Genomic DNA, 25,997 nt, shown 5'->3' with positions numbered 1-25,997 from the left:
TCACTTCCTATTATGCTGATTAGTTTTAGGGGAGTAGAAGAAAATAGAAAATGTTTTTTCTCCTGAGCCTGAGGAGAAAACTTTTTTTTCCTTTTGATTTTTGCTCACTTTTCCTAAAATATATATATATATATATATATATATATGTGTGTGTGTGTGTGTGTGTGTGTGTATATATGTGTGTATATATATATATATATACACATTTTTATCCCTTTTTCTTTTTTAATATCATGGTCATTTCAACCTCTCCTTCCAGCTCCCCTTGATATATTGCTTGCTTTCTTTACATCATAAGCATCTTGAAGTCAGGGAGTGTCTTTCTTGCTTATAATTGCATACCCAACAATTGCCAGAGACAAATAAATGCCTTTTCTAGTTAGCAAACTATTAAGTCATTCAGTGATGGTCCAAAGAAAGATATAAATAGTGGTACCTGATGACTCTCTCCTAAGAAGCACTGGCATAGCCATTTATTCAGCTAGTGTTCTTCTGTTTTCCTGGCATACATCCAAAACAGCTAAGAGATCCTGTCAAACTACTGCCTACTTCTGGTATTTTCTGTGGGCACAAATCATACTAGAATGAAGAAAAAATCAATGTACAAGATTATGAAATCTTGGGCAAGAAATGAAAGACCTTTGGCTTGTCGTGGTTAATATTTGGATGCCTCAGTTTACCCCTGCCTTTGGAGAAACCCCAGTCCTAGACATACCTGTTTTGGTTTGAACTACGGATAATGTCAAGTCCTTTTTATTTGTTATGTTAAAGTTCTCTCTGGAGCCCAGCGTCTGAGTTGGACCTTTGTCTTTAATTTGGTACAGCTGATTGCTAGTTGATTACCCTTGGGGCTGGTTGCAGAGAGTTTTACAAACCTGTTTGTGATTAGTCTCGGAGGGTTCCCAAGCTTAATTACCCAGAAGATAGAGGGGCTCCAAGATTCCTTTTTGTTTCAGAGAGAACCTCTAGTGTGGGGTTTTCTCCCAGGGAGCTGGCTCCCAGAATGCCCTCGGTGGGAGCCCTGTGTGGCATTTGGCGCTGAGGCTCTGTGGGTGGGTGAGTGTTTGAGTTTTATCCTTTTTCCTGATTAGAGGGGCTTTTTCAGACTTCTTGGTCGGTTTGTGTTATTTCCAAGTTAACAGGTTCATAGGCGACACTTTCGCCACAGCTATAAATCAAAGGCGCTGTCATCTAAAGAGAAAGGTGGATCTGATTGGATTTGGAAAGCAAATGTTGGGCTAAGAAGGTGACATCTGAAAATGGAATTTGGATTTCTGGAGTGCAGCCTAAAATGAAGGAATGAAAAGCTCCTGGCCAGGATGCAGTGCTCTCGTAGGACGGCTGGAAACGTGTCTGGAAACTTAAAAGGAAATGGCAAACCACTCCAGTATCTTTGCCAAGAAAACCCCGAATAGGGTTGTGAAAAGTTGGACATGACTGAACAGTGACAAATTATTATGGTGTTTCAGCTGAGCTTTGAAGGAAAACTAAAGTTGTAGGAGGCACAAATGAAGAACCAACCACGGGGTACAACTTGTGTAAAGAAACAGAATTGTGCGTCAATTGTGCGTCAAAAAGGGTCAAGTGCGAGGAATGGTAAGATAGCTTGTACTATTGAAAGTATGAGGGCCATGAATTATTAGAAGGGCAAAACAGCATATTGGGGAAATATGAGGAAATCCAAGAAATAGTGAAAGAATCAAAGAAGAAGCATTTATTAAGCACTTGCTGTATGCAAATGAAATAGAAATAGATACAAATAGAAAAACAAGATAGTCCCTATTATGAAGGACCTTACATTCTAATAATAGCAAGGAGAATTTCAGCTGTAACATGGATGGAAATGTCCCATGGTTTATAGAGGGTTGGTTGGTTACTTGTTGTCCCTTATACTCAAAGAGCACCAAAACTTTGGAAGTTTGGAAGAGATGGGTTTGAGGGGGGAAATAATGAGTTCAGTTTTGGATGTTTTTGGAGTTTGAGGTATTTATGGAATATCTAAATGCCCAATAAGCAATTGGTCCTTGGGATGTAGGGACAAAGCAGAAGGTGATGCATCTTCTCTAATGTCATTTCCATTGATAAAACCATATTAATTTCTGATGTTGAACCATTTGACGGTGCAAGGTACTTGGATGGCAACAACTTTCTTTTTCTAATTATTAGTATTAATCTAGCTACTCGGCTGCTAAGGAAATGTTTCTTGTCCCTGCCTCTCCTAGATATAAATAAATTGGGTTGGATCAAATTGCATCTGTCCTTAAATTCGCTGCCTGAAAACAGCTGACAGCTATACCTGATTACAATAACTAGCAATTACCATATTATTATTAATACTATCAACCCTCTATAAATAGTAATTAGTTTAATAACATACAAGATTACAATAACTGGCAATTACCACATTATTATACTATCAACCCTCTATAAACCAATAGTAATTAGTTTAATAATGTACAAGATTTGATATACTGTTATGACAGAGAGAGAAACGAGTTTAAGTATGAGTGGAAAATTGGTTTTGCAGAAGCTGAGGAATGCCATGACCAGAGATTCCAGAATGGGGAGAAAGGATTTCAAGGAGCACCAGCCAACCGAAGGGGCTTCCTGTTTCTTGGTGCTCTCTATTGATAACAAATCTGGTAGTGAGGTTGAAGGGAAACCTTTGGACTTTCTAGGAAGTACCTTGCCTCATTAGAAGAGAGTCATCAAAGAAACATCTTTATGATATCAAGCCTGATGGACTCTAGAGTCAGTGTTGATGGGGCTTGAGGCCAAGCTCCAGGCAGCTGAACTCAGTCATCAAGAGTTCAATCCTGATTATATTTGGAGAACTGTTACATCTTGTGAAACCAAGGGCGAGGATTAAATAGAGTTAAGTAGAGACAGAAAGGGCTTGGGGAAACCGAGCCAGTGAAAGGAAGGCCTTTGGGGAGCCTCAGGCAAACAAAGAATTTCCCATGTGGGAAAATTAGTGGGAGAGGGAAGAAAGAATTAATAGTGTTAGGGAGCCCTTGTTTCTTAATCCTCCCATCCTAATCCTTTTGTTTCATTATCAACAAAATCAGTTAACTACATACCAACCCCGTTTTGAGGCTTACATGGTGCACTGGTTCCAGTGGGTAGGGCCATTGGCCTTACTTCACTGAGGGACACCGAGTTAACCCATACCCAACTACGATTTCTCAACCTACAAGATTTATTTTAATCATTACAATTATACTTATAACAGCTCGGCCCCATATCGGCTTTAGCTTTATCAGTGGCAGCTTCAGTTTGATTAAAGCAATGGGCCAGTTTTAATTTACTTATTAAAGTAGTTTAGGGCCATATGGGTCATAGGGATCCACTGAAGCCTCAGTTAATGGAGTGACATGATCAGACATGTCCTCTAGGAAAATTACTTTGGCAATTATGCCAAGAATATATGGGAGTGGGGACAGGTGAGGGAGAGACACTGATTAAAAGCATCTACAAAATCCAGGTAATAAGTGCCTGAAATAGTGTCAAGTAGAGGGAAGAGATTATATCTGAAAGATGTCTAGTAGGTAGAAAGAGTAAGATTTGAAAACCAAATAGGATATTTCATTAGTGAGAATAAGGAATTGAGGATGACACTGGGATTTTGAGTCTGGATGACTGAGTAGTGATGACTTGGCAGAAACAGGAAAATTTGGAAGAGATGGTTTTGGGGAAGAAAAATAATGAATTCCGTTTTGGATGATATGAATTTGAGATGGTTATGAAACATCTTAATGTCCAATAATCACTTGGTGCATGACTAAAACTCAGGAGAAACAGAAAAATCCCAATAATTATTTATATATTTAAATAATAATAATTTTATATATGTGTGTATATATATGTATGGGAACCTGCACAGAGATAATATTTGAATCCATGAAAACCGACTAGGTCACCAAATGGAGTTTATAGAAAGAAGACAGGCTAGGTTAGAGCCTTGGGAAATACTCACAGTAAGAGGTATGATATGGATGATGATGTAGGAAAGGAGACTGAGAATGAGTAGTCAGGCAAGTAGAGATCAATTAGAAGCATGAAATCTCAGAAAGGGGATAGTATCCAGGAAAAGAGGGTAGTTACTAATATCCAATGTTGCAGGGAGATCAAGAAATATGGAAATTGAGAAAAGGTCACATATTTAGGAATTGAGATCAATGGTAACTTTGAAGAGAGATCAGTTTCAGATTAATGATGATGACATCAGAATATACAACAGACTACTTGGATAGAAAAAAAAGAAACAGATTTAGGAAACAAATTAAAAACCTGATATGAAAAGAAATTATATAGTATTGATATACTTTCCAAGTTTTTCAGACATTCTCTGAGAACCAGTGGTTCTCATATAACTTTCTTTTTGAAACTCTTTATTTGAGAATTACACAACTTGAGAGCTAGAAATGATAGTAAAAAAGTCATCTAAAAGCAATTCATTGGATTATTAAATAGTACATATATACATATATATAAAGTGAATTATATATAGAAAAGATGTGTACATGTATATAAAGGATATAGGCATATATGTGTACAAATTCAAGTTTATACAACTTTTTTTTTTGTTACAGTTAGACCTCTAATCCAGATGTCATAGAATCACCAAATCTCAGAGAAATCTGACCTGTAGCTAAAAAGGAATCCTCTCCACCATTACCAAGCCATCACAAATAATGGGACCTAGCATCACCAATAATGGCAAACATGCTACCTCCCATTCTACTTTTGAATGTCTATAATTTTTAAAAGATTATTTCTTTATAAGAGCCACTATATTTCTCTCTGAAACTTCCAACCATTTTTCTAAATCCTGCCCTTTTCTAAATTTCTGCCTTAAGTAAAAAATGACTTAGACTCCCCCCCCCCACTTCAGATTTTTAAAGACAGCTATCAGTTTCCCCCACATTATGAAGGACAAGCCAAGAAGTTGCTAAGATGAATGAAAAATCATGACTTGGAAAGTCAAAGAAATTTTTTTTTTTGCAGGTTAAACATCCCCATTTTCTTCAAGTGAACCTCATCATATAGTATGCAGTTATTTCACATCTTGGTTGCTCTTCTTTGAATGTCTTCCAACCCAACAATATCCTAATTCCTAGAGTATACCATTGTTCCTTAGTCTCCTCCTTTCAGCGAAATGTCAATGAATCTGAAAACACTTTGCAATCTTGAGCATGTAAGCTTACTATAGAAACTGGATATTTTCTCTAAGTGCATGTGGGCACATATACATACATATACACATATAAATGTACACATACCTGTAGTGGGAAGAGAGAGAGACAGAGATACACAAGGCATTAGGAGCAATGAATATAAAGACAGAAATAAAATATTGTCTCAAGGAGTATGCTGCTATATTAAACTGCAAAATAATTTGAGGGGAAGGAAGCAAGGAGTGGGGGGGGTAGGAAAGGTTTTGAATAGGATGTAATACTTAAAATAAGAGGGAAGGAGGAATGGAACAAGCATTTATTGAGAACCTACTATGTGCCAGGCATTGTGCTAAGAGCTTTCCAACTATTATCTCATTGGACACTCACAACAACTTTGGAAGGTAGGAGATGGAGATTAAGTAACTTGCCGAGCCAGGGTCACACAACTAGTAAAGGTCTGAGAAGGAAGTTAAAACTTCCTAAATGATAAAATGAAGAGAGACTATTTTTCATGGATGGGAAGCAACCAGGACAGAAGCACAAATATGGTAGATGGAATATGGGAAACTGACACGTAGAATGTGTGAAAGGGTGATGTGAACTGTCTGAGAAGATAGGCTGGCACCAGATTAAGGGGATGTTTATATATCAAGTTAAAGAATCTGTCGTTTATTTCAGAAGCAATAGGGAGTCACTGAAGGTCCTTGAACAGAGAAAGTGATATGGTTATTGTTGTTCAGCTGTTTCAGTCATGTCTGCCTTTGTGACTTCATTTGGAATTTTCTTGGCAAAGACCTCAGAGTAGTTTGCCATTTCCTTCTCCAGTTCTTTTTACAAATGAAGAAACTGAAGCAAATGGGGTTAAATGACTTGCCTATAGCTAGTGTTTGAGGCCAGATTTGAACTCAGACCTTTCTGACCCTAGTCCTGGTGTTTTATTCACTGAGTCACCCAGTTGCTTCATTAGATAAATGCCTTAGGATCCTTATTTTGACTTCTGTATCTAGAGGATGGGTTGGAGAAATTAGAGGCAAGGAGTCCAGGGGAGAGGTGATAAAGGCTTCAAGTAGGGTGGTGGTCTAACATAATGGTGAAAAGCAGACAGATTTACTGCTTTAAGGTTACAATGCATTTTACATACTCAATAATAAAGATTGTATTGAAGTAAAATAAATAGACTTTGGTAACTGCTTAGATATAGGGAGGGTGGAGGAGAAATGAGATAAAAATGGAAAACTAGGTGACTGGAAGTATGCTAGAAATGAGGAAAAGAAATGAGAAAGTCTAGAGGAAGAGTGGGTTTCAGAAAAGTTTTATGAGTATTTCTTCTTCCACACCTTATTCTTAGTTTGCCCTAACTACTAGAAATGTCAATCATACATTCCTTGCTTGCTTTTATAACTCAGGGATATCAGAAATACTCATTGAAGGGTTGTGATTCTATCAAGGCATTGGGAGAGATATGAACCCTTATCCAGGTTCTCAAAAGAAGGTGTGGATATGGGGTTGAGTCCTCATTGCTAAACTTGACTTCCCTGGCAAAACAGGAAATGCTTACAATTATGTACACAATAAGGTGTATCAACAAACTAAGGAAACAGATTTCCACCACCTACACCAGAGCTCACTACTTTGTAGTCATACCTCTTAAAAGCTGACAGGTAGATTTCCAGTTGACTAGCTTTTAATGCAAAAACAGACTTTTTATTAAGCACTTGCTAGATACGAGGGCAGTGTGCCAGTTGCTGGAGATAAAAAAATTATGATAGACTTTGCTTTTATAGTATAATGGGAGGTAGAAGAGACAGGACACAAATACCACGAATAATGATAAGATGAAAAATGAAAAAAATACAAAAGAGAAGTCAAAGATATAAGAAGTTTGAGGAGGGAGAGATCACTAAATTCAGGGCATTAAGTCAAGGTCTTGACATAGAAAATTCATCCTTCCATCCTTATGCCTAAGACTGCCCCAAAAGTTAGAAGCACTAAATAGTAGGCATGTAAGTAAGAATTCTGCCACAAATTATGGGATAAATCCATTTGAGTCCATGGTGGGAGCATGGCATGTCAGGTAGAGTTCTGGATTCAGAATCAGGACGATCTGACTTTAAATCTCATTTTTGACACTAGAGCATGGGCAAGTCACTAGAAATGAATTTATCCTAGCGATAAGAAGGTGGTGGCTGGTCTGTGCTTCTTTTGCTGTGGACCATCTACATTCCACATGGTAAGCATGCATACCCAGGCTAGGTAGTATATCAGGGACATTCTGCCTTGGTGTCAAGGCAGGTTCCAGTAAGTACAGGGGACAGGAGTGGTCACAAAATCCTTGGGATAAGTAACCCCATAGCTGAGTGAAGGAGCAAGCTGGTCAGATGGCAAAAACTTCACCTAGGATGACAGGAGAAGAATCACAGTCTAGCAATGTCAACACTTGGGCCTTTTAAATAACCTGAGCAACCTGGACCTATCCTGTTAGTTCTGGCTCATATCCCCAAGACACAGTCCTGTAGCATGTTAATGGAAATTGCCACTGGTTCTCTTGCCCCTAAATAATAGCCCTCCTTTGTATGTTATATAGACTCTCTTATCTCTCAGTGGATCTCATAATCTTAACAGTGAGAAAATAATCCAATCCCAGACCTGGAGTTAGAATTTTAGAGTTAGGGAGGAATTTAGACATTTCCTAGTCCATCTCTATCATCTTAATGATGTAAAGATAATTTTAGCATTGTGACTTAAAATCTAAATTTAATTGGTCGCCAGGGAAAATCCCAAATAATAAAATACCCAAGTTAGCTGGAAATTTATGGTGATTTAATTGATATAGTGTAAAGAAACTAAGAAGAAGGGAGAAGGAAAGGGTGAAGGATTTCTCCTGCCTGGCTTGTATCGGGCGGGAAGATTAGGGGATCTAGAAAGTAAGGTTTTGGAGTGTGAAAGAGGAAGGAATCAGCCTGAACTCCAAGAGGGCTCAACCAAGATATCTGAGCCTGAATCAGCCTAAGGGCAAACTCACCACCAAACCCAGACAAATAGCTGCCACCACGCCAAGATGTCAGAACACTTAGCATGCTGCCAGCCAGAGTTTCCTCTCTGGGGAAAAAGGGAGAGAGAGGAAGTGACGTGCCTTATGTAGATGTTTTTACGCCACTTTCCTGCATCTCATCTGTACCAATGATAACTTAGCTTGACTTAGGACAGCCCAGGGGTCTGTCAGATGTTTCTGATTTGTCATTTGCTAGCACATTCCTGGGTGCTAGACCAAGCAAGATGGAGAGAATCTAAAAATCACAATAATGAAGCAACTGGAGTGGCCAAGACATCATGCTCAAGGTTTTACAGCAAGTCAATGTCAAAGGCAACACATAATCCTTAACTCCCAGACCATTGTTCTGTTACTTATGTGTTAGCCTTCATCATTCTCTATCATTCAAATAATTGCTCTCCTGCCCCCTACTTGGAAAAACCATGTGGACTTAACATTGTATGATGCAACTTTATTTGACACTTGGGAAGTAGTAAATCACTGAGGGAGTAGCCTTGCTTGAGTTCTGTTCAACTTTGATCTTTTCAGGTTCCCTTTTAAATCTATCTAAATACCATTCACAAGCAACTGCAGGTGCCACGAACTCTGGTTGGCACATGCTAATGCATTCATAAATGCCATTCTATCCTCTGCTGATGGCTTTACCTCCAGTTACAAAACCTCTTTTCCCATAAGTCTCTGCAATTGATCCTTATTAACACTTGTGCCTTCAAAACTGTGTGAAAGTATTATGAATCCTTTGAACTGTAATCTGGCTATATCAATTTTGCTGTGGCATGTTAATTCTCTGTTTTTTTTAGCTTATCCCCATTCAGCTTTAATTTCTTCCTAGCTATCCTTGAAAGCAAGCCGCTTCCTTGCAATCATTCAAGTTCTTTTTTTTTTTTTAACCCTTATCTTCTCTCTAAGTATCCGTTTTAGGGCTAGGCAATGGATATAAAATTACTTGCCCAGGATTACACAGCTAGGAAGTGTCTGAAGCCAATTTTGAACCCACGTCCTCCCAACTCCAAGCCTGGCTCCTTCTTCACTGTGCCATCTTGCTGCCTCTGCAAGCATGCAGTTGTTGGGCATTTTGTGTTTCCTAATTATCTTCTGCATTTTATCTTTTTTTTTTTTTTGCATTTGCCCCTGGGCACTTCATGGGCTCCTGTGGCCTTTGTCTCATCTCCAAATTAATTCTTAATCCAAAGCCACAACACAGCCTTCACCTTTGGTTCTTGAGCCTCTTTTGGGGTTCTGTGTCATCACTCTAATTCCTTTCTTACTGGAACTTTAACTCTTCCTTTGTGTCCCCCAGCTCTGAGAGGTGAGTTTTCATTTGATCTTGCTGAGGCCCAGTTTCCAATATCATTCTCTACTGTCTACTCACTGGGCTGCCTTGAATGACCTTTCTTTGCTAGCACCCCTTGTTATCTTAATTAGGCTATAAACTGAAGGCAGAGCCTATCTTCGTTGATTGTATTTGATTCTTCTGTCTAGCACAGATCTGGGACATAATTAGAATGTAATAAATATTCTCTCTCTCTCTTTCTCTCTCTCTCTCTCTTTCTCTCTCTCTCTCTCTCTCTTTCTCTCTCTCTCTCTCTCTTTCTCTCTCTCTCTCTCTCTTTCTCTCTCTCTCTCTCTCTCTCTCTCTCTCTTTCTCTCTCTCTCTCTTTCTCTCTCTTCTCTCTCTCTCTCTCTTTCTCTCTCTCTCTCTCTCTTTCTCTCTCTCTCTCTCTCTCTCTCTCTCTTCTCTCTCTCTCTCTTTCTCTCTCTCTCTCTCTCTCTCTCTCTTTCTCTCTCTCTCTCTCTCTCTCTCTCTCTCTCTCTCTCTCTCACTGTGTTTCATCTATCTAGACTATCATAAACCTGCTTTAGACCATGTTTTCTGAAATATGACTCCTTGGATGCAATATCTTTCTATTCTGGTTACTTTCATCTTATTATTGACACATGAAGAAAGTCCTTTCTTATTCTTGGTTATACCATTCACAAGCAGCTGCAGGTGCCACGAACTCTGGTTGGCACATGATAATGCATTCATAAATGCCATTCTATCCTCTGCTGATGGCTTTACCTCCAGTTACAAAACCTCTTTTCCCATAAGTCTCTGCAATTGATCCTTAGGTTAGCAATTTAATCTCTGAGATTCTTCTTTCTATGGTATCCTAGAAGTACTGACTACTTTCCACAGGTCTCTTGTTCAAATTCACTCCTTTTATCATATTTAAAATTGGAAGGAGTCCAGAGATCTGCTTACAATCCCTTCATTTTGCAAATAAGAAAGAGAGTTCTAAAGACTTGCCCCAGGTCACATAGATCATGAGTAGAGCAGACAGAATTCAAACCCAGATCTCTCAACTCAAAACCCCTCAATTTTTTTCCATGACATCATACTGATAACTATTACATGCCCAAACCCACTTCTGATTCTACAGAACAATGAAGCTAAGGGTGCAGTATTCCACTTTTAAGATGAAATACCAGGTCATTATTAAAAAACGAAGCTTTCATTTCTTGTTGCTGTTGTAAAGAAAGTGTTAAGGTTTGCAGAGAGAAATGGCATGAGACATGCAGGAAGATTCAATTATTTCATTGCCAAATAATGTTGTTCTTATATAAAGAAACCAGATGATTAAATCTGATGTCATAACCAAAGAACAGTGTCTAGATCTAAATTTTTTATTTTAATTGTGAATCATGCATAGTTTTGTCCCTAATTCTATTAACTGTTTCTTATTTGTTTTCTGTCCTTCATATTAGAAGATAACCAAAATGACATCACTATGTTGGGTCTACAAGGGGTCTAACTATGATTTATTAGACCTTAGAAGACTACCGCAGGTCAGGCAAAATAGTCTATATCTGGGACAAATTTGGGACAAAGATGTCTCCTAATTGATACATCTCACATTTGTTTTGAGTTACCGTAATTTAGGGGCAGTTGGGTCATTAAGTGGATGAAGAGCTAGCTCACAAGTCAGGAAGACCTAACTTTAAATCTGGTCCCAGATACTTATTCTGCTAACTAACTCGAGAATGAATAATTCAAGAGGAAATTCACATTGTGGGAATAGCAATAGCTCTTTCTTTGCATATATTTTAGGGATTCTCTTGTGTATCCAGTTCATTCCTCATTCCACTCTTCCTCACTGGTGTGTTGTCCTGTTCTGTAATCCAATCATCTACCACATCATCAGTGCTTCCAAATATATTTCCCTCTCCTGCCTTTGGCTTGCTCTTCACTGATAGTGTCAGGTCTCACTTTGTTGCTCATTACAAAAATATTGTAGAGTGGAAAGAATCCTGCATTTGGAGGAAGATGGTTTGAATCCTAACTGCTACTTGCTATTTCTATTACCTTGGACAAGTCACTCTATGTTTCTGGGTCTTGGTTTAATTTTTAAAATGAGAGAATAAAATGATTTATGATATATATATATAATTTATGATATATATATATATAATTTAAGATACCTTCCAGATCTAAATCTATGATCCAAAAAATGAGTCATATCACTAGATCCTAAAGATTATTGCATTTAAGCTTTAGAAGATTGACTAAGAAGGGATTCTTTAAGTATCCATTATAATTCAAACATGTGACATTATCACAAACCCTAAAGAGAGATTTTTTTTAAAATAAATGACAACAGCTTTCTGTACTATTAGCCAGAAAATTCAACAATTTGTAATTTAAAGGGGGGGAGGATATAGTATAGTCAAAAGATTATTGGTTTGAAAGTTGGGTTTTAGTTCAGCTTTCCCCCACTAATTAACCACCAACATGATCTTGGGCAAGTCATTCCCTCTACCTCTCTAGACCTCAGTTCCATCTTCTATCCAATGAGGAATTTGGTCTTTTTAAAACTCTAAATATCTATAATTTTGCTCAAGAACTTTGCCTCATTAGGTAGACTGTGGCTACCAGATGATAACAGTACTCCAGAGGGTACTTAGACTTTTTATAGGGTTGTTTGCATTTTTCTTAAGGGTGAGATAAATTTGGAGTCAGGAATACTTTGGTTAAAGTCCTACCTCTGATACTTATCAGCTATATAACTATGAGTGCAACAACCATTTTTCCTAGATGAGGTATGTATGTCTTTCCACTCCACTATGGCCCCACTCAACATCCTTTCTGAACAGAGATGCCCCAACTTGGCCACCACTTCTCTATATGTGTCCCCCCACCCCACTCCCTTCCATTGCAATGTGAACTCCTTAAGGGCAGGAATTCTCTTTGCTTTTTATTGATGTCCTCAGAGCCTAGAATAATGTTTGGCACATAGTAAAGCATTTAATAAGTGCTTTTCATTCATTTATTCATTCATTGTAACCTCTCAGTATCTATACAACAATCTTTAAGATGATCAGTTATGTGTAAAACTGAGGCGTTAGTTTGCATTAATAGAGGGGATTCCCACATCAGGATTTTCCTCCAGTGATAAAATTAGATGTCCATATGAAAAGCGATAGAGAGAGGGGTAGTACAGGCAGGTTCTAACTAGTTGTTTGAGAATGTCCCTTTGCCTTGTGTTATAGTAAAGGCAAAACAACTTTCAGCAGATTATTAAAATGGAAGGAAGCAAATGTTGATGTATTTGCTGCACTGAATTCATTGGGTGACTGCTGGGGATGTCTTTGCTTTTAGAACTAGAAAGCACCTCTAGAGCCACTTTGTCCAAGCTCCTGCCCTTAAGAAGTTAACTGGATTATAAGGAGACCAAAAAAATGTGTGTGTGTGTGTGTGTATATATACACATACACTGGGGACTGGTTTGATTTTAAAATTGTGGATCTACAATGACACATTTAAAACCCAGTGAGTGGAATTGTTCATTGGCTATGGGAGAGGGGTGAGAGGAAGGGAGGTAAAGAACATTAATCTTATAACCATGGAAAAATATTCTAAATTAATTAATCAAATAAACTTTTTTTTAAATGTGGATCTAGGGGTAGCTAGGTGGCTCAGTAGATAAAACACCAAGCCTAAAGATGGAAGATTCTGGGTTCAAATGTGACCTAAGGTACTTCCTAGCTTGTGACCCTGGGCAAGTCATTTAACCCTAACTGGACTAGCCTTAGAACTGAAGGTAAGTGTTTAAAATAAAGTTGTGAATCTTGTTTTAAAGTCAGAGGTTCTCTTAGCAACATCAAGAAGGACAGAGTATAATTTCAGGCCAATCTCCTTTACAGATATTTGGCCAAGATCTTAGCTGAATTCCTGTGTCATCATAGGCTTGCCCTTTAAATCAACTGACCACTACTTTGGGGTGAGTGCCAAAGGGAAGCCAGTTGATGAATTATTTGAGGGAGGGAGAAAAAAGAAACAGTACAATTATCTTCTCCCTACTCTACCATCCTAGCAGTTAAGTTAGATCAGAACCCACGTCAAAATAATAATAATATTAATAAAGAAAACTCTTCAGTAGACACCCCAAAATGTAGCTGCTTCTTTCCCTCACACACCTGATAAGTTTTAGGCAATTCTATCCTAAGGCAATAGAGTTGAGGCCAATCTTGCCTTCAATAGTGATGGCAACCGCTTCCTTTCACTGTAAATATACTAGCTAAACCTGTCCAGGGTCACACAACTAGGAAGTGTCCGAGGCCAGATTTGAACTCAATATGAAGAGTCTCCCTGACTCCAGACCCAACACTTTATCCTTTAAAAGGAGTGTATAGATATACATGGAGGATGAGCACCTCTGGTGTGAGGGCTTGCCAAGCCCTTTTCGGGGCTTCTCATTCACCTTTGGAATCTACCTGGCACACTCTGTTCTCACCTGTGGCTTCAAGAAGCATGAACAGTGACCACACCCCAGGAAACCATTTAGGCAGATGGGCTAAACCAGGTTGGGGATAACCAACCAGCCTCAAAGGCATCAGTGAATTAGGAGATGTCTTCTCCAAGCATGTGAAGACTTCTCCCGATGGAATGGGCAAAGGAGAATGATTCATTCCAATGAGCAGGGTCGGTGGAGCCAGGGTCATCCCCTACATTCTGGACCATCACCAGTCATCCTGGCTTTTGTCTTGCCATTGGACTTGGATGATTCTGGAAGAGAGAGAGGCTGACGATCACTTTAGTCCATTGCCATTCGATTCATGGTCAAGCCAAGACACCACCTTGTAAAGCCATTGGTCCTCTTCCAAACTGAAGGACAAACAACTAGCTAAACACCTCTTCCGCATACTGAAATGTCATTATAACCAATTATTCACAGTTCATGGGCTACAATTGGCTCCCCTAGATTCCTCGTTAACATCTGCTGCCAGCAGATCGCTTGGGGATGGGATGAACTATGCTTTTCACTTCTCTCAGTATATTCAGTCTGTATAATGTCACTGAGAGTTTACTATGCTCCAACCACTGCACTAGGACTTGTGGGATATAGGAAAGAAACAAGACATTGTCCTGGTCCTCCAGGAAATAATATTCTAGTTGGGAAGAAAAAGCTAGTGAACGTGAATTAATTGGAAAATAATAAAAGACAATCTATAATTGAGTGTGTGCTTATAGTGATACTCTATCATGTAATTAGGTTTAAGATTGCTTGGCTACAGGCTAAATGCTGGAAAACTGAGTTGAGAGAAGAGAGAGAGAGCTCAGTGCTGGTATAGTCAAGGAGGACCTTTGCAAAACTTTAGTTACCAAAATACTCTCAATTGCAAAGGTTCAAAGCAAACCTAAAATCTATTATCAGGTTCAAATTGCTATGAAGTGATAATTCTCTTTTAGAAAGGAGGTTCCTATTCTGTGGGCTAAGGATTCTGGGGAAGCTGCACTTATTGCAAGAATTCATCTCATTTAGCAAACATACCTTGTATAGAATGAATAGCTCATGGATTGCATGTAATGATTTTTCAGATGTAACCGGCTTCTGTTGTGATTAATAGAATGCAAATTCACATACAGATATTACAGCATTCTACTGCTTTTTTTCCCATTATTTACTTTCTCCTTCAACAGAATGAAGAAGTGTAACTATCAAGAAGTGGGGTGGGGTCCAAGAATTTTTCTGACATTTAAAAAGTCTTCATACTCAAAAAGGCTGGGAACCACAGCCTTAGAACCTTTTTTTTCTGTCATTGAAAGCTTCCTGTCCCCACATAAGAACTGTTGCACTGAGCTGTACATAACTTATCTTCTCAAAGGCTTATTTTTCCCTTCCAGAATGCAAGCTTTGTTGATGTTAACTTAAGACAAATGGGCAAAGTCTACCTTTTATCAATATATCTTTTTATTTTGCTTTTGATGTTTATGACTCATCATGAGTTATTCTGGCTTAATAAATCACTTTCCTATTATGCTAAGTAACAACGATATAGGAATGACTTGGCCGGTGCATGTGTAAATACAGCTCTTGGGAAATGTTGAGAAAGTGTGAAGGAAAGAGCTAGCACCATGATTTTTCCCAAATCTGGGTGAATAGGGCTGCAGAGTATTGTGGAGAGAGCCTACAACAGAGAAGCTGGTCCTGACTCTTTCCAACCATGAGATTTGGAACAAGAGTCTCTTCACATTCCCAAGTTTCCTTTTTCTCACCCATTATCATACTTGCTCTGTGTGTCTCGGAAGGCTGTGGTGCGAACAGTGTTTCAAAAGCCATTAAGCACTCTTGAAACATTTTAGAGGGAGGAGGAGGGAGGATGAAGACAGCCAAGACCATGGAAATTTGCCTCAGGAAGTGAAATTTAGAAGTTACTGATAGCACTTACATGCCAACAGGATAGAAATCTCAAATCCAGTTGCTAAATATCAAGTTAATAGGAAGCTAACCAGTGGTACTTCCACCTCCTGACCTTGGTAATGGCCTCCAAGGATCCTGGGTTCAAAAAGAGTCTACAAGGAACTAAAAAGGGACAACAAGGAACTAAAAAGTTCATACTTGCAATATGTGCTAAATGGAGATCTTGTAAAGCAGTGTTTTGTTCACCTGAAGTCATGAGTGTTAACTATTGTTATTGCGATTATCAATAATAATGATAATATGTAAAACCCAGTGGAATGGCTCATTGGCTATGGGAAGGGGGAGGGAAAGAACATGAATCATGTAACCATGGAAAAATATTTTAAATTAGTTAATTAAATAAAATTTTTCAAATCACAAAAAAAAATGATACCTATATGGCATTGATATCACTTAATCTTTCAGACAGGGAGTTTCCACATTTGTCAGATGATTATAAATGATGCATTCCCTACCCACTCAGAGGGCTTGGTAGAAAGATCAGATATAGTAGTTTCCCTGCTTCGAGTCTCTGCCTTCCCCAATCACAGTGCCACACATTGTGCCAAATGCCAAAATGATTTTCCTAAAGCACACATTGTTCCCCTGATCAAACAAACGCAGAGGCTTCCCATTATCTGGAGAATTAAATATTAATTTCTTTGGCATTTAAAGCCTTTCATAATCTGGCTCCAACGTACCAGTTTAGGCTTACCAAACATTCTTTTTCTTCACGTTCTTTATGATCTGGCCAACCTGGCTCATTTCCTGTTCCATACACAGAACATTCCATCTCCAATTTCTGCTCCTCTGCAGCATGCCTGGAATGCACCCCTTCCCTTTTGCCCCCCTTGAGGGAGAGCTCGATGTTATCCAATTGGGGTCGGGGCAGGAGGATGCCCACCTAAAGAACTGCAAGGCTCTGATGAATCTTTAAAAATAGAGGAACTTATTGAATGAATGGCTAGGAGGCAGGAGCAGGTGAAGTTTGCCTTCATTGGGGAGAAGGGATCCAGGATTCTGATATCTTAAAAGAATATGGTTACTGTGTGACCCAGAAGGGAAGTTGGGGAGGAGGGGGCAAACAAGGAGAATTAGGTGACATTCCCAGGTGAGATGTCCTGGCGGCTGGGGTACAAGCATAGGTATACCTCGTGTGTGACCTATGAAGTCCTGATCATAATGGTGGGTGAGATGCTCATCTCAGGAAATCTAGTGATGTTTGAGGTACAAACAGAAGGCAAACAGCCATACAAAAGCCTTCATCATGAAACAGAAGGAAATGCATCTCTTGGAGATCCTTTGTTTATGCAGTTGTCTCTTTGGTTGCTCCCAGCTCAGCTTTCACTACCTGAATTCCTGGGATTTGGGATGGAGGAATTCCTCATAAACTCTAACCTGGGTTCCTCTAGAGACTTGGGGTCTCTAGGGGACCCTGCCCCCCATTCCATCCTGACCTCAACCTTTTAGAAAACCCAACTCTCTGTCAAAGAGCATCCCAAATATCACTCCTCCGTGAGCCCCTTCATGATTCTTCTAAATCCTAAAGGCTTTTCCTCACAATAATCTTATATATATTTTTTTGCATACATCATTTGAGTATATGTTGTCTTTCTTGGAAGAATACAAGGGGCTGAGGGTAGGAAACCGAGACCCACAGTTAGACAAAGTTGGTAACAGAATTAAGACTTGAACCCAAGAGTCCTTGACGCCACGTTCCACATGTGCTTTCTACGTGCCATGCTGCATATTCCCTAATAATTCAGTATGGGATGAAAAGGTACGATCGGTACTTTGAAAAGTACCGAAGCACTATACAAATTTAAGGTAATGATGACAGGATCCTGAGTTTGCAGCCCTAACTGGACCTTATTATTATTATGAAAGCTGTCCAACTTATCTGCCTTTCTTGTTCTTTTTTTTAAACACCATTATCAGTTATCTCTCTTAATCCTGTTTTAAATATGTATATATATCTAAAATAACCTCCCTTATTTATTCAATAAGCAGTCTAACAAAATAAATCACACTTTGGCTCTTAAAAATATTCCGGGGGCAGCTGGGTGGCTCAGTGGATTGAGAGCCAGGCCTAGAGACGGGAGGTCCTGGGTTCAAATCTGGCCTCAGCCACTTCCCAGCTGTGTGACCCTGGGCAAGTCATTTGACCCCCATTGCCTAGCCCTTACCACTCTTCTGCCTTATTGACTCCAGGACAGAAGATAAGGGTTTTTTAAATAAAATATTCCATTATATTCATATGACATCATTTGTTTAGCCATTCCTCAATTTATGGGCATTCCAGTTCTTTGTTATGACAAAAGTGCTACTATAAATACTTTTATTTTATATTTATATATATAACTATTTTATATTTATATAAAAACATTTTAGTAGTCCTTTCCCCTTTATATTTTATCTCTGATGTATAGCCCTAGCAGTGGCATCATGGTTCCAAATTGATCTCCAAAATTATCATTTCAATGCGCTACTCTATTCATGTTCCTACATCTCCTCCAACAATTATCATGTCCCTTTTTTAAAAAAATCGTCTCTGTCAACTTGATTAAATCCCCTTCATTTAGAAGGAAGGAAACCGAATAGTAGGAAATGGCCCTTTTTGTATAATCTTGCTCTCTCCCTATTCCTTCCAAAAGAAATTCAGAATGTATATATAATATGTGTATACCCACACACATATATAATATATATATATGTTGCATTTTCTCTAGGATATTAGGAAAAGGTCCTCATTCTTTGGAGCAATAGATTCACTCTTAGGACCAGGAATGTATTTGTGGCATTGGAAAGAATTGCTCCAAATAAAATAGTCGGGACATGAAAAGTGGCACTTCTCTTGTTAGTGTCCTGCATTGACCTTACTAACATTTAATGCCTGCTGTTCCAATTTTCTATATCTGAGGGGAAACCAACCATTCCATCCCAGGGATGGGGAGCCAGGCAAACTCCTCCCTTTTATTTCCCTATAAAATATCATATAATTGAATTCTGTTTCACTAGCAAAAACCCAGCCACGCCCTTTGTTTCCTTGCCCACGCATCAGCCAGTTTCCTGGTTCATAAGACTAGGTATTTGTCTAGGGTTTCCAAATAGCCAGTGCGAAATGAGTTTGTCTGTCCCTTCAGGAAGATCCTGCCTTTCAATTCTCCCGAGGTAAGTCATATAATTTGAACGTTTGGGCCAGAATTGTGATGGTTTTGTATAAGCCTATCCATCTTTTTAGAGTTTCTTTAATTAAAGCAAAGGAATGCATTTTGGGGACTGCTGGCTAGGGTCAAAGGGAAGTCTCTAACTATGCATTATTACTGGATATGGAAGCAGATCTGGGCTGCAGCATTGTCTCTGACATTTACTATTGATATGATTGGTTACTCTCTCTTTCCCATCTAAAAAATAGGAATGACAATATTTGTTTTACATATTGTTCATGGTTTCTGGGTGCTTTGTAAACCCTAAAGTTTTATAGGAATGAAAAGTTATTCTAGAGAGACAACATAATATAATGGAAAGTGTGCAAGGCTTGAATCAAGTGGATCCAGGTTTGAACTTGAACTCTGGTGTTTATACTAGCTAAGTAAGTAAATTAACCAATGACAAGTTACAAAATCCTGGAACACTCATTTTTCCTCATCTGCAAAATAGGCATAAAAATAACAGCATGGGACAGTAGGAGGAGCCCAAGATTTGAAATCTAAGGGCTGTGATTCAAGTTCTGGCTCTGGTACTTCTCATTTACCTTTCTTGGGCAAGTTCTTCATTTCCTCAGTTCTTAGTTTCTCACCTATAAAATGAAAGAGCTAGAAAAGATCATCCCCAAGATTATTGGATCTGTTATGCTATATTCCTGTTTCACAGAATTGGGATGAAAAATGTCTGCAAACTTTAGCGTTCTACAGAAATATGAGTATAACAAAACAGAGCTAACAATTGCCACCTTGTCAAATGTCCTCTGGCATCTCCTCCCTTTTTGGTGTTGTCTTCCCTCATTAAACTAGAACTCCTTGAAGAAAGAAATTGTCTTTCTTTTTCTTATTTCTATCCCTGGTGCTTAGCACAGTGTCTGGAACATAGTAAACATTTAAAAATATTTATCTTATTGCATCATAAATAATTATGCAGGAATATGTGAAGCATATGAGATTCCACCAGCATAAGGACCTGTTGGTGAGTGCCATTCCCCCACTGTGCTCAACTATGATTTAGAATAACTCTAAGAAGTTCTCTGAGGTCCATAAAGATTAAGTGGCTTGTACAAGGTAACAGTAAATAAGTTCCTTAGACAGGAAATAAACTTAATTTTTCTTGAACCTAGTAACTATGACAGCTTGCCTCTTAACTAGCCATATTTACATCAAATGTAGGCTGTTCTTTTCTTTCACATCTGTCTGGCTTGCTTAAATCTGAGTGTGGCAAATATGACAGGATTCAAAGAATTTGTGATTTCTTTAAGCAAAGAAACTGGAATAGAACCTTCTTGCATGGAAGTAGATTTCAATGGTTTATCAAAGGATCTAGAGGCCCTTTTCCAAGATGGTGGTAATGGCTCTTTCATGGATCTCAGGGTGGTGGTGCAAGGGGATATGAAAGAAGGCCAGATGATGACTCAGAGACCTACCCCTCTAGAGCCCTCTGGACCCCCTACATCCCTTCAAGCAGCAGCCTAAGTCCAGTCACACTCCAGGATGTTTCGTTGAATTCTAGATGAGCCTTGAACACTGGCCTTGCTTGTGGGCTCCCAGCTGGTTGTCATGATGTACCTGCCCCTTGGTGGCTTCCATAACCTTGGTGCCCTGTTTGGTCAAGACCCAGGCCTCATCTTTGATTATTCACAACCCCAAGATGTCTATACCAACCTGAGCAGACTGCCTAGGGTTCCTGTGGCTCCAGAGGCTTTGCCCTACTACCCTGAGTACTCTCCCCTCCTAGTGGGTCTTGTGTCCTTTGACCCAGTGCCATCAATGGGACAGATTTTGGAGAGAATCCCTCGAGTAGAGCTTGAGGGCTGCTACCATCCAGGGGATTGTGAGCCTCAATCTTGAACTGCCCTCATTGTACCCCATCGGGCTTGGGAACCCCATCTTCAGCAGCTTACTCTATCACCTACATCCTTTTCTACAGCATCAGCAGGTTGCCTATGCTATCTATGTTATCTTCCAGGCTGGAAATGGAATATTTAACAGGGCAAAGTTGCTCAATGTGGAGATACAGGAGACTATGATGAAGAGTAGGACTGCCTATTTCTATTTCTATTTCTGCATGATGTGGACTTGCTGCCTGCAAATGATCACAGTCTTTATGTGTGTGACCCTGAGGGGCCCAGGCATGTTGCTATGAACAAGTTTGGGTATAGCTTCCTATACCCCCCCCCAGTACTTTGGGGGGAGGGTCTCTGCTCTTACTCCAGATCAGTACCTGAAGATGAATGACTGCCCTAATGAATATTGGGCTTGGGGTGGAGAAGATGAGGATATTGCTGCCAGGACAGATTGGCTGTGATCCCTGGATATCCCATATGCAATTCCAAGTCCTTTTCCTCTTAAGACTATTCCTCCTCTTCCTTCCACTTCCACACTTGCTCCTTATCCAACTGTTCTTTCTGTCACTTCTTCCTCCTTCCCTTCCCCAGTTTGTACCTTATGACTCCATCTGGGTCTGGCTTCCTACTTCATTTCTTTTTTCTGCTTCTTGTATTTTCCAGTTCTGGCTGGCTTTGCATCTCTGATAGAACTACATTCCTCAAGATTAGTAATGGCAAACCTTTTAGAGACCCTGTGCTGTTCCCTCGCCCCCCAACTGCCTGCTTTGCCCTGCACCCTTACCCCAGACAGGGAAGGGAGAAAGAGAGGGAGTAGGTATTTCCATTAGGCTGGTGGGCAGAGGGGAAGGGAAGAGTCGTGGAGAGGGAGCAGTTCCACCCAAGTCCATCTGCCTTTCTATTAACTAACTCTGGCATATGACAGTGCACATGCCCACAGAGAGGTCTCTGCATGCCATCTTTGGCATATGTGCTATAGGTTCACCATCATGGTTCTAGACCCAAAAGATCATACCCAAAAACCCTTTTGGGGAGGATTGGGTGTCCTGCCCTGAAAATGCAAAGTATAAACATTCTAAAGGAGTTTTATTTCTTTTAATTTCCCATATTATAAAAAATATTTACAAAAAAAACATTTTAAAAATCACATTGCTATGCTGACCCCTGGCCTTTGCAATTATTTCTTCCCTTCTCCCAAATAGAATGAGAGCGCTAGTGGATTATGTGTTTTCTGCCCTGGATCCATTGCTGCTTCTCCTCCCCAACCCTTAGACATTTATAAAGATTCAGAAATCTGTTGCTGTTTTGTTAGCTAATTACTACTCATGAACCTTTGAATTGCCCAGAAGTTCCCTTACCTGAGCCACCAATCAGGATATGCCTCTGGGTGCATTGCTCTAAGCAAGGTCAAAATTTAAACCTTGTGATTAGTTCTTTAATTCCTGGGCTTTTGCCTTTCTTTTCCCAACACAGAGCTTCTAGCTTCAAGTTTCAGGCTTCAAGAACAACTCTTTTTTTTTAAACATTATTTTATTTGATCGTTTTCATACATTATTCATTGGAAACATAGATCATTTTCTTTTCCTCCCCCCTTCCCACCACCCCTCCCCTAGCCAATGCATGATTCCACTGGGTATCACATGTGTCCTTGCTCTGAACCCATTTCCATGTTGTTGGTATTTGCATTAGGGTGTTCATTTAGCGACTCTCCTCAATCATGTCCCCTCAACCCCTGTAGTCAAACGGTTGCTTTTACTCAGTGTTTTTACTCCCACAGTTTGTCCTCTGCTTGAGGATAGTTTTTTTTTTCCTCATAGATCCCTGCACATTGTTCAGGGACATTGAATTGCCATTAATAGAGAAGTTCATTACGTTTGATTGAACCACAGTGTATCAGTCTCTGTGTACAATGTTCTCCTGGTTCTGCTTCCTTTCACTCTGCATCACTTCCTGGAGGTTTTTCCAGTCTCCATGGAATTCCTCCACTTTATTATTCCTTTTAGTGCAATAATGTTCCATCACCAACATATACCACAATTTGTTCAGCCATTCCCCAATTGAAGGCCATCCCCTCATTTTCCAATTTTTTGCCACCACAAAGAGCGCAGCTATGAATATTCTTGTACATGTCTTTTTCCTTATTATCTCTTTGGGGTACAAACCCAGCAGTGCTATGCCTGGATCAAAGGGAAGACAGTCTTTTATTGCCCTTTGTGCATAATTCCAGATTGCCCTTGTTACAAGGAAATCACTTTAAAAGACTGATATATATTAATTTAAGGTCGCCAAGGAATTCAGCTATGTAATTCCTAAATGAAAACTCAAGCCAGCAGTCAATCTTTTATGGAGTTTAATTACAATAGGAGGAAGAAAGGAATTAGAGATAGAGAGAAAAAGGGAGAGAAGGGAATAGGGCTTAAATACCCCTTCTGTTTAGGCTGGGCCAAAAGGCCCAAGCCCTTAGATAGCTGGGGCAAAGAAAAGAGATCAGTCCCTATTACTCACGTGACCAAAATGGAGAAACAGTCTCAGGGGCCCCCACCTTCAGCTTCCTTCAGAGCAAGCTTCTCAGAGTACACTGCCACTACTCCGACCAACTCCTCAACCACCTCCGAGTCTTCAGACCCCCCTGATCTTTAAGGAAACCCTCCAAGTTGCCTCCCCTCAGTTCTCACATCTACCAATCACTATCCCTCAATTTCCCTGTGCCAATGGAGGCTCTAGCTTAACCCAGGACCGCCCAGAGGTCTCTGGCTTTGCACATGTCTGTTGAAGGTCATATTTTCAAATAATTAAATCTTTGCTCCTTTGCTACAGCCCTTTCTAAATCCTGTTAACCTGAGTAGGTTAGAGATTGGAATAATTAAATTTTGATCTAGGCTGCAGCCCTTACTCAATCCTGTTAGGACTGAATAGGGTGGAGATTGATTCCAAGTATCTCCATTGTATCAATTCTAAAATCAATCATGACTCAAAGAAATTCCTGTTCTATGTTTAAGCATAGGTCAAAGTCCTTTCCATTGTTCAGCAAAAGGTTTCTGTCCTAAAGTAATCTTAAGAAGGGAAGAGAAGGAACCTCCCATGCCAATGGGGTTCTCATTCCAATAGACTATCAGTAAGAAATTTTCCAAGTATGAAATATCCCAATGGTGAAATTTCCAACATTTATAAGTCTAAGGAATTTTGAGGTTTACACCCTCCAGAATGGTTGGATCAATTCACAACTCCACCAGCAATGCATTAATGTCCCAACTTTGTCACATCCCCTCCAGCATTCATTACTTTCCATAGCTGCCATGTTAGCCAATCTGCTAGGTGTGAGGTGACACCTCAGAGTTGCTTTGATTTGTATCTCTCTGATTATAAGAGATTTAGAACATTTTTTCATGTGCTTATTAATAGTTTTGATTTCTTTATCTGAAAACTGCCTATTCATGTCCCTTGCCCATTTTTCAATTGGAGAATGGTTTGATTTTTTGTACAACTGGTTTCAAGAACAACTCTTAAATTTCCGGGACCTGTGAAGATTGGATTTAGCTATCTCCTGATTTCTAACAATGAAGATGCTTAGTCTAACAAAATCAGGGATGTCTTGGGAACTTTGTATTACTCCACCCTACTTTGTCTAACAAAATCGAGAATGTCTGTAACCATGCTTGAGGATTGAATGTTTAGGAGGATGGCCTTTGATAGAGAAATTGACAAATCAGAAACAGCTGACAGACCCCTGGGCTGTCCTAAGTCAAGCTTAGGCTACCATTGGTGCAGAGGAGACACAGGAAAGTAAGGTAGAATCATCTAGGTATTTTCGCGGGGCTTCCTCTCATTGAGTTTTTCCCCCGGAGATGTGGCTCTGGCTGACAGTGTGCTAAGCATTTTGACATCTTGGCGTGGTGGCAGCTATTTGTCTGGGTTTTGGCGGTGAGTTTGCCCTTGAGCTAATTCAGGTTCAGGCATCTTGGCTGAGCCCTCTTGGAATTCAGGCTGATTCCTTCCTCCTTTACTCTCCAAAACTTTATCTTCCTAAAGCCTCTAATCTTCCCCCTGGCACAAGCCAGGTGGGAGAAATCCTACACCTTTTCCTTTTCCATTCTTCTTAATTTCTTTCCACTATATTAATTAAAATCACCATAAATTTCTAGCTGACTTGGATATTTTATTTGGGATATCCCATGGTGACCAATAATTAATATAGTTTAGGTCACAATGCTAAAATTATCCTTTACAGACCTTTATAGAAATGAGGGCAAGGTTGAACACTAATACCTGCCAGTCCCATGAGGTGCCTTAGTATCTTGGTAGGGAGCTTTTTCTTCCCTCTTATTTATTCAGAACACAGGCTCCTTTTTCTACTTCTATAATTTCTTTTTTATAAGGATAAATAAAATTCCTTTAAATTCTTATAAAAAATTTTTAAAGGATCTAAAGCTGGAAGGGGCCTTAAAAGTTATCTATTCTAACTCCTTCATTTTACAGATAAAAAAACTGAGGTCAAGGTAGGTTAATGGACTTATCTATACTCGTGTAGTTGGTAAACATCAGAGGCAAGATTTGAACCCAGATAATCTGATTTCTGAGGCATGACTCCTTCCATTCTACCAGACTGGTTCCACTTATTAGTTCTTAGGGAGTTTCTTGAGGCACACACAGATTAAAATTACTTTCCCAGGAATATGTAGGGTATTCTTGATGTGAATAAGGCAGAAAGAAGACTATTTTTTTAAAAAAAGTTGATCTGCAACTTAACTATACGAATTACATAAGGTTAATTTATCAGTTTTATTATCAAAATCTTAAATGCATTTTAATTTTAAAATTATTACCAATAAAACATATTATAAGATTATAAATTTAAAGCCAGAAGAAATCCTACATGTTATCTAATTCTAATTTTGTAGGAATCATAAAGAAACTATGGCTCACAGGGACATAGCCAAATTCTAGATCTGCCAGGTCAAGCAGAAAATATTGCAAGCATTTAGAAAGAAACAATT

General features: G+C 39.3%; 1 protein-coding gene and 1 pseudogene across 2 annotated transcripts in view; both read left to right on the top strand.

Moving 5' to 3' along the window:
* The window catches only part of LOC103093888 (interleukin-33), a 53,497-nt gene that overhangs the window by 7,473 nt on the left and 20,027 nt on the right, over positions 1-25,997 (top strand). The window contains exon 1 of one of the 2 annotated variants that reach the window (XM_007499552.2): positions 19,045-19,121. The exons of the other annotated variant lie outside the window; for it this stretch is intronic. Coding sequence (XP_007499614.1) covers positions 19,072-19,121 — 50 coding nt within the window. The 5' untranslated portion in view covers positions 19,045-19,071. Of the gene's footprint in view, positions 1-19,044; positions 19,122-25,997 lie in introns of those variants that run through there. 2 annotated transcript variants of the gene reach the window in all.
* On the top strand, positions 20,651-21,572 carry LOC100018319 (beta-1,4-galactosyltransferase 3-like; annotated as a pseudogene).

The sequence above is a fragment of the Monodelphis domestica genome, chromosome 7 (genome assembly GCF_027887165.1).
Source record: "Monodelphis domestica isolate mMonDom1 chromosome 7, mMonDom1.pri, whole genome shotgun sequence".
Taxonomy (NCBI): Eukaryota; Metazoa; Chordata; class Mammalia; order Didelphimorphia; family Didelphidae; genus Monodelphis; species Monodelphis domestica.
The sequence above is the reverse complement of the archived record's forward strand: the minus strand, read 5'-3'. Positions and strand labels throughout refer to the sequence as shown.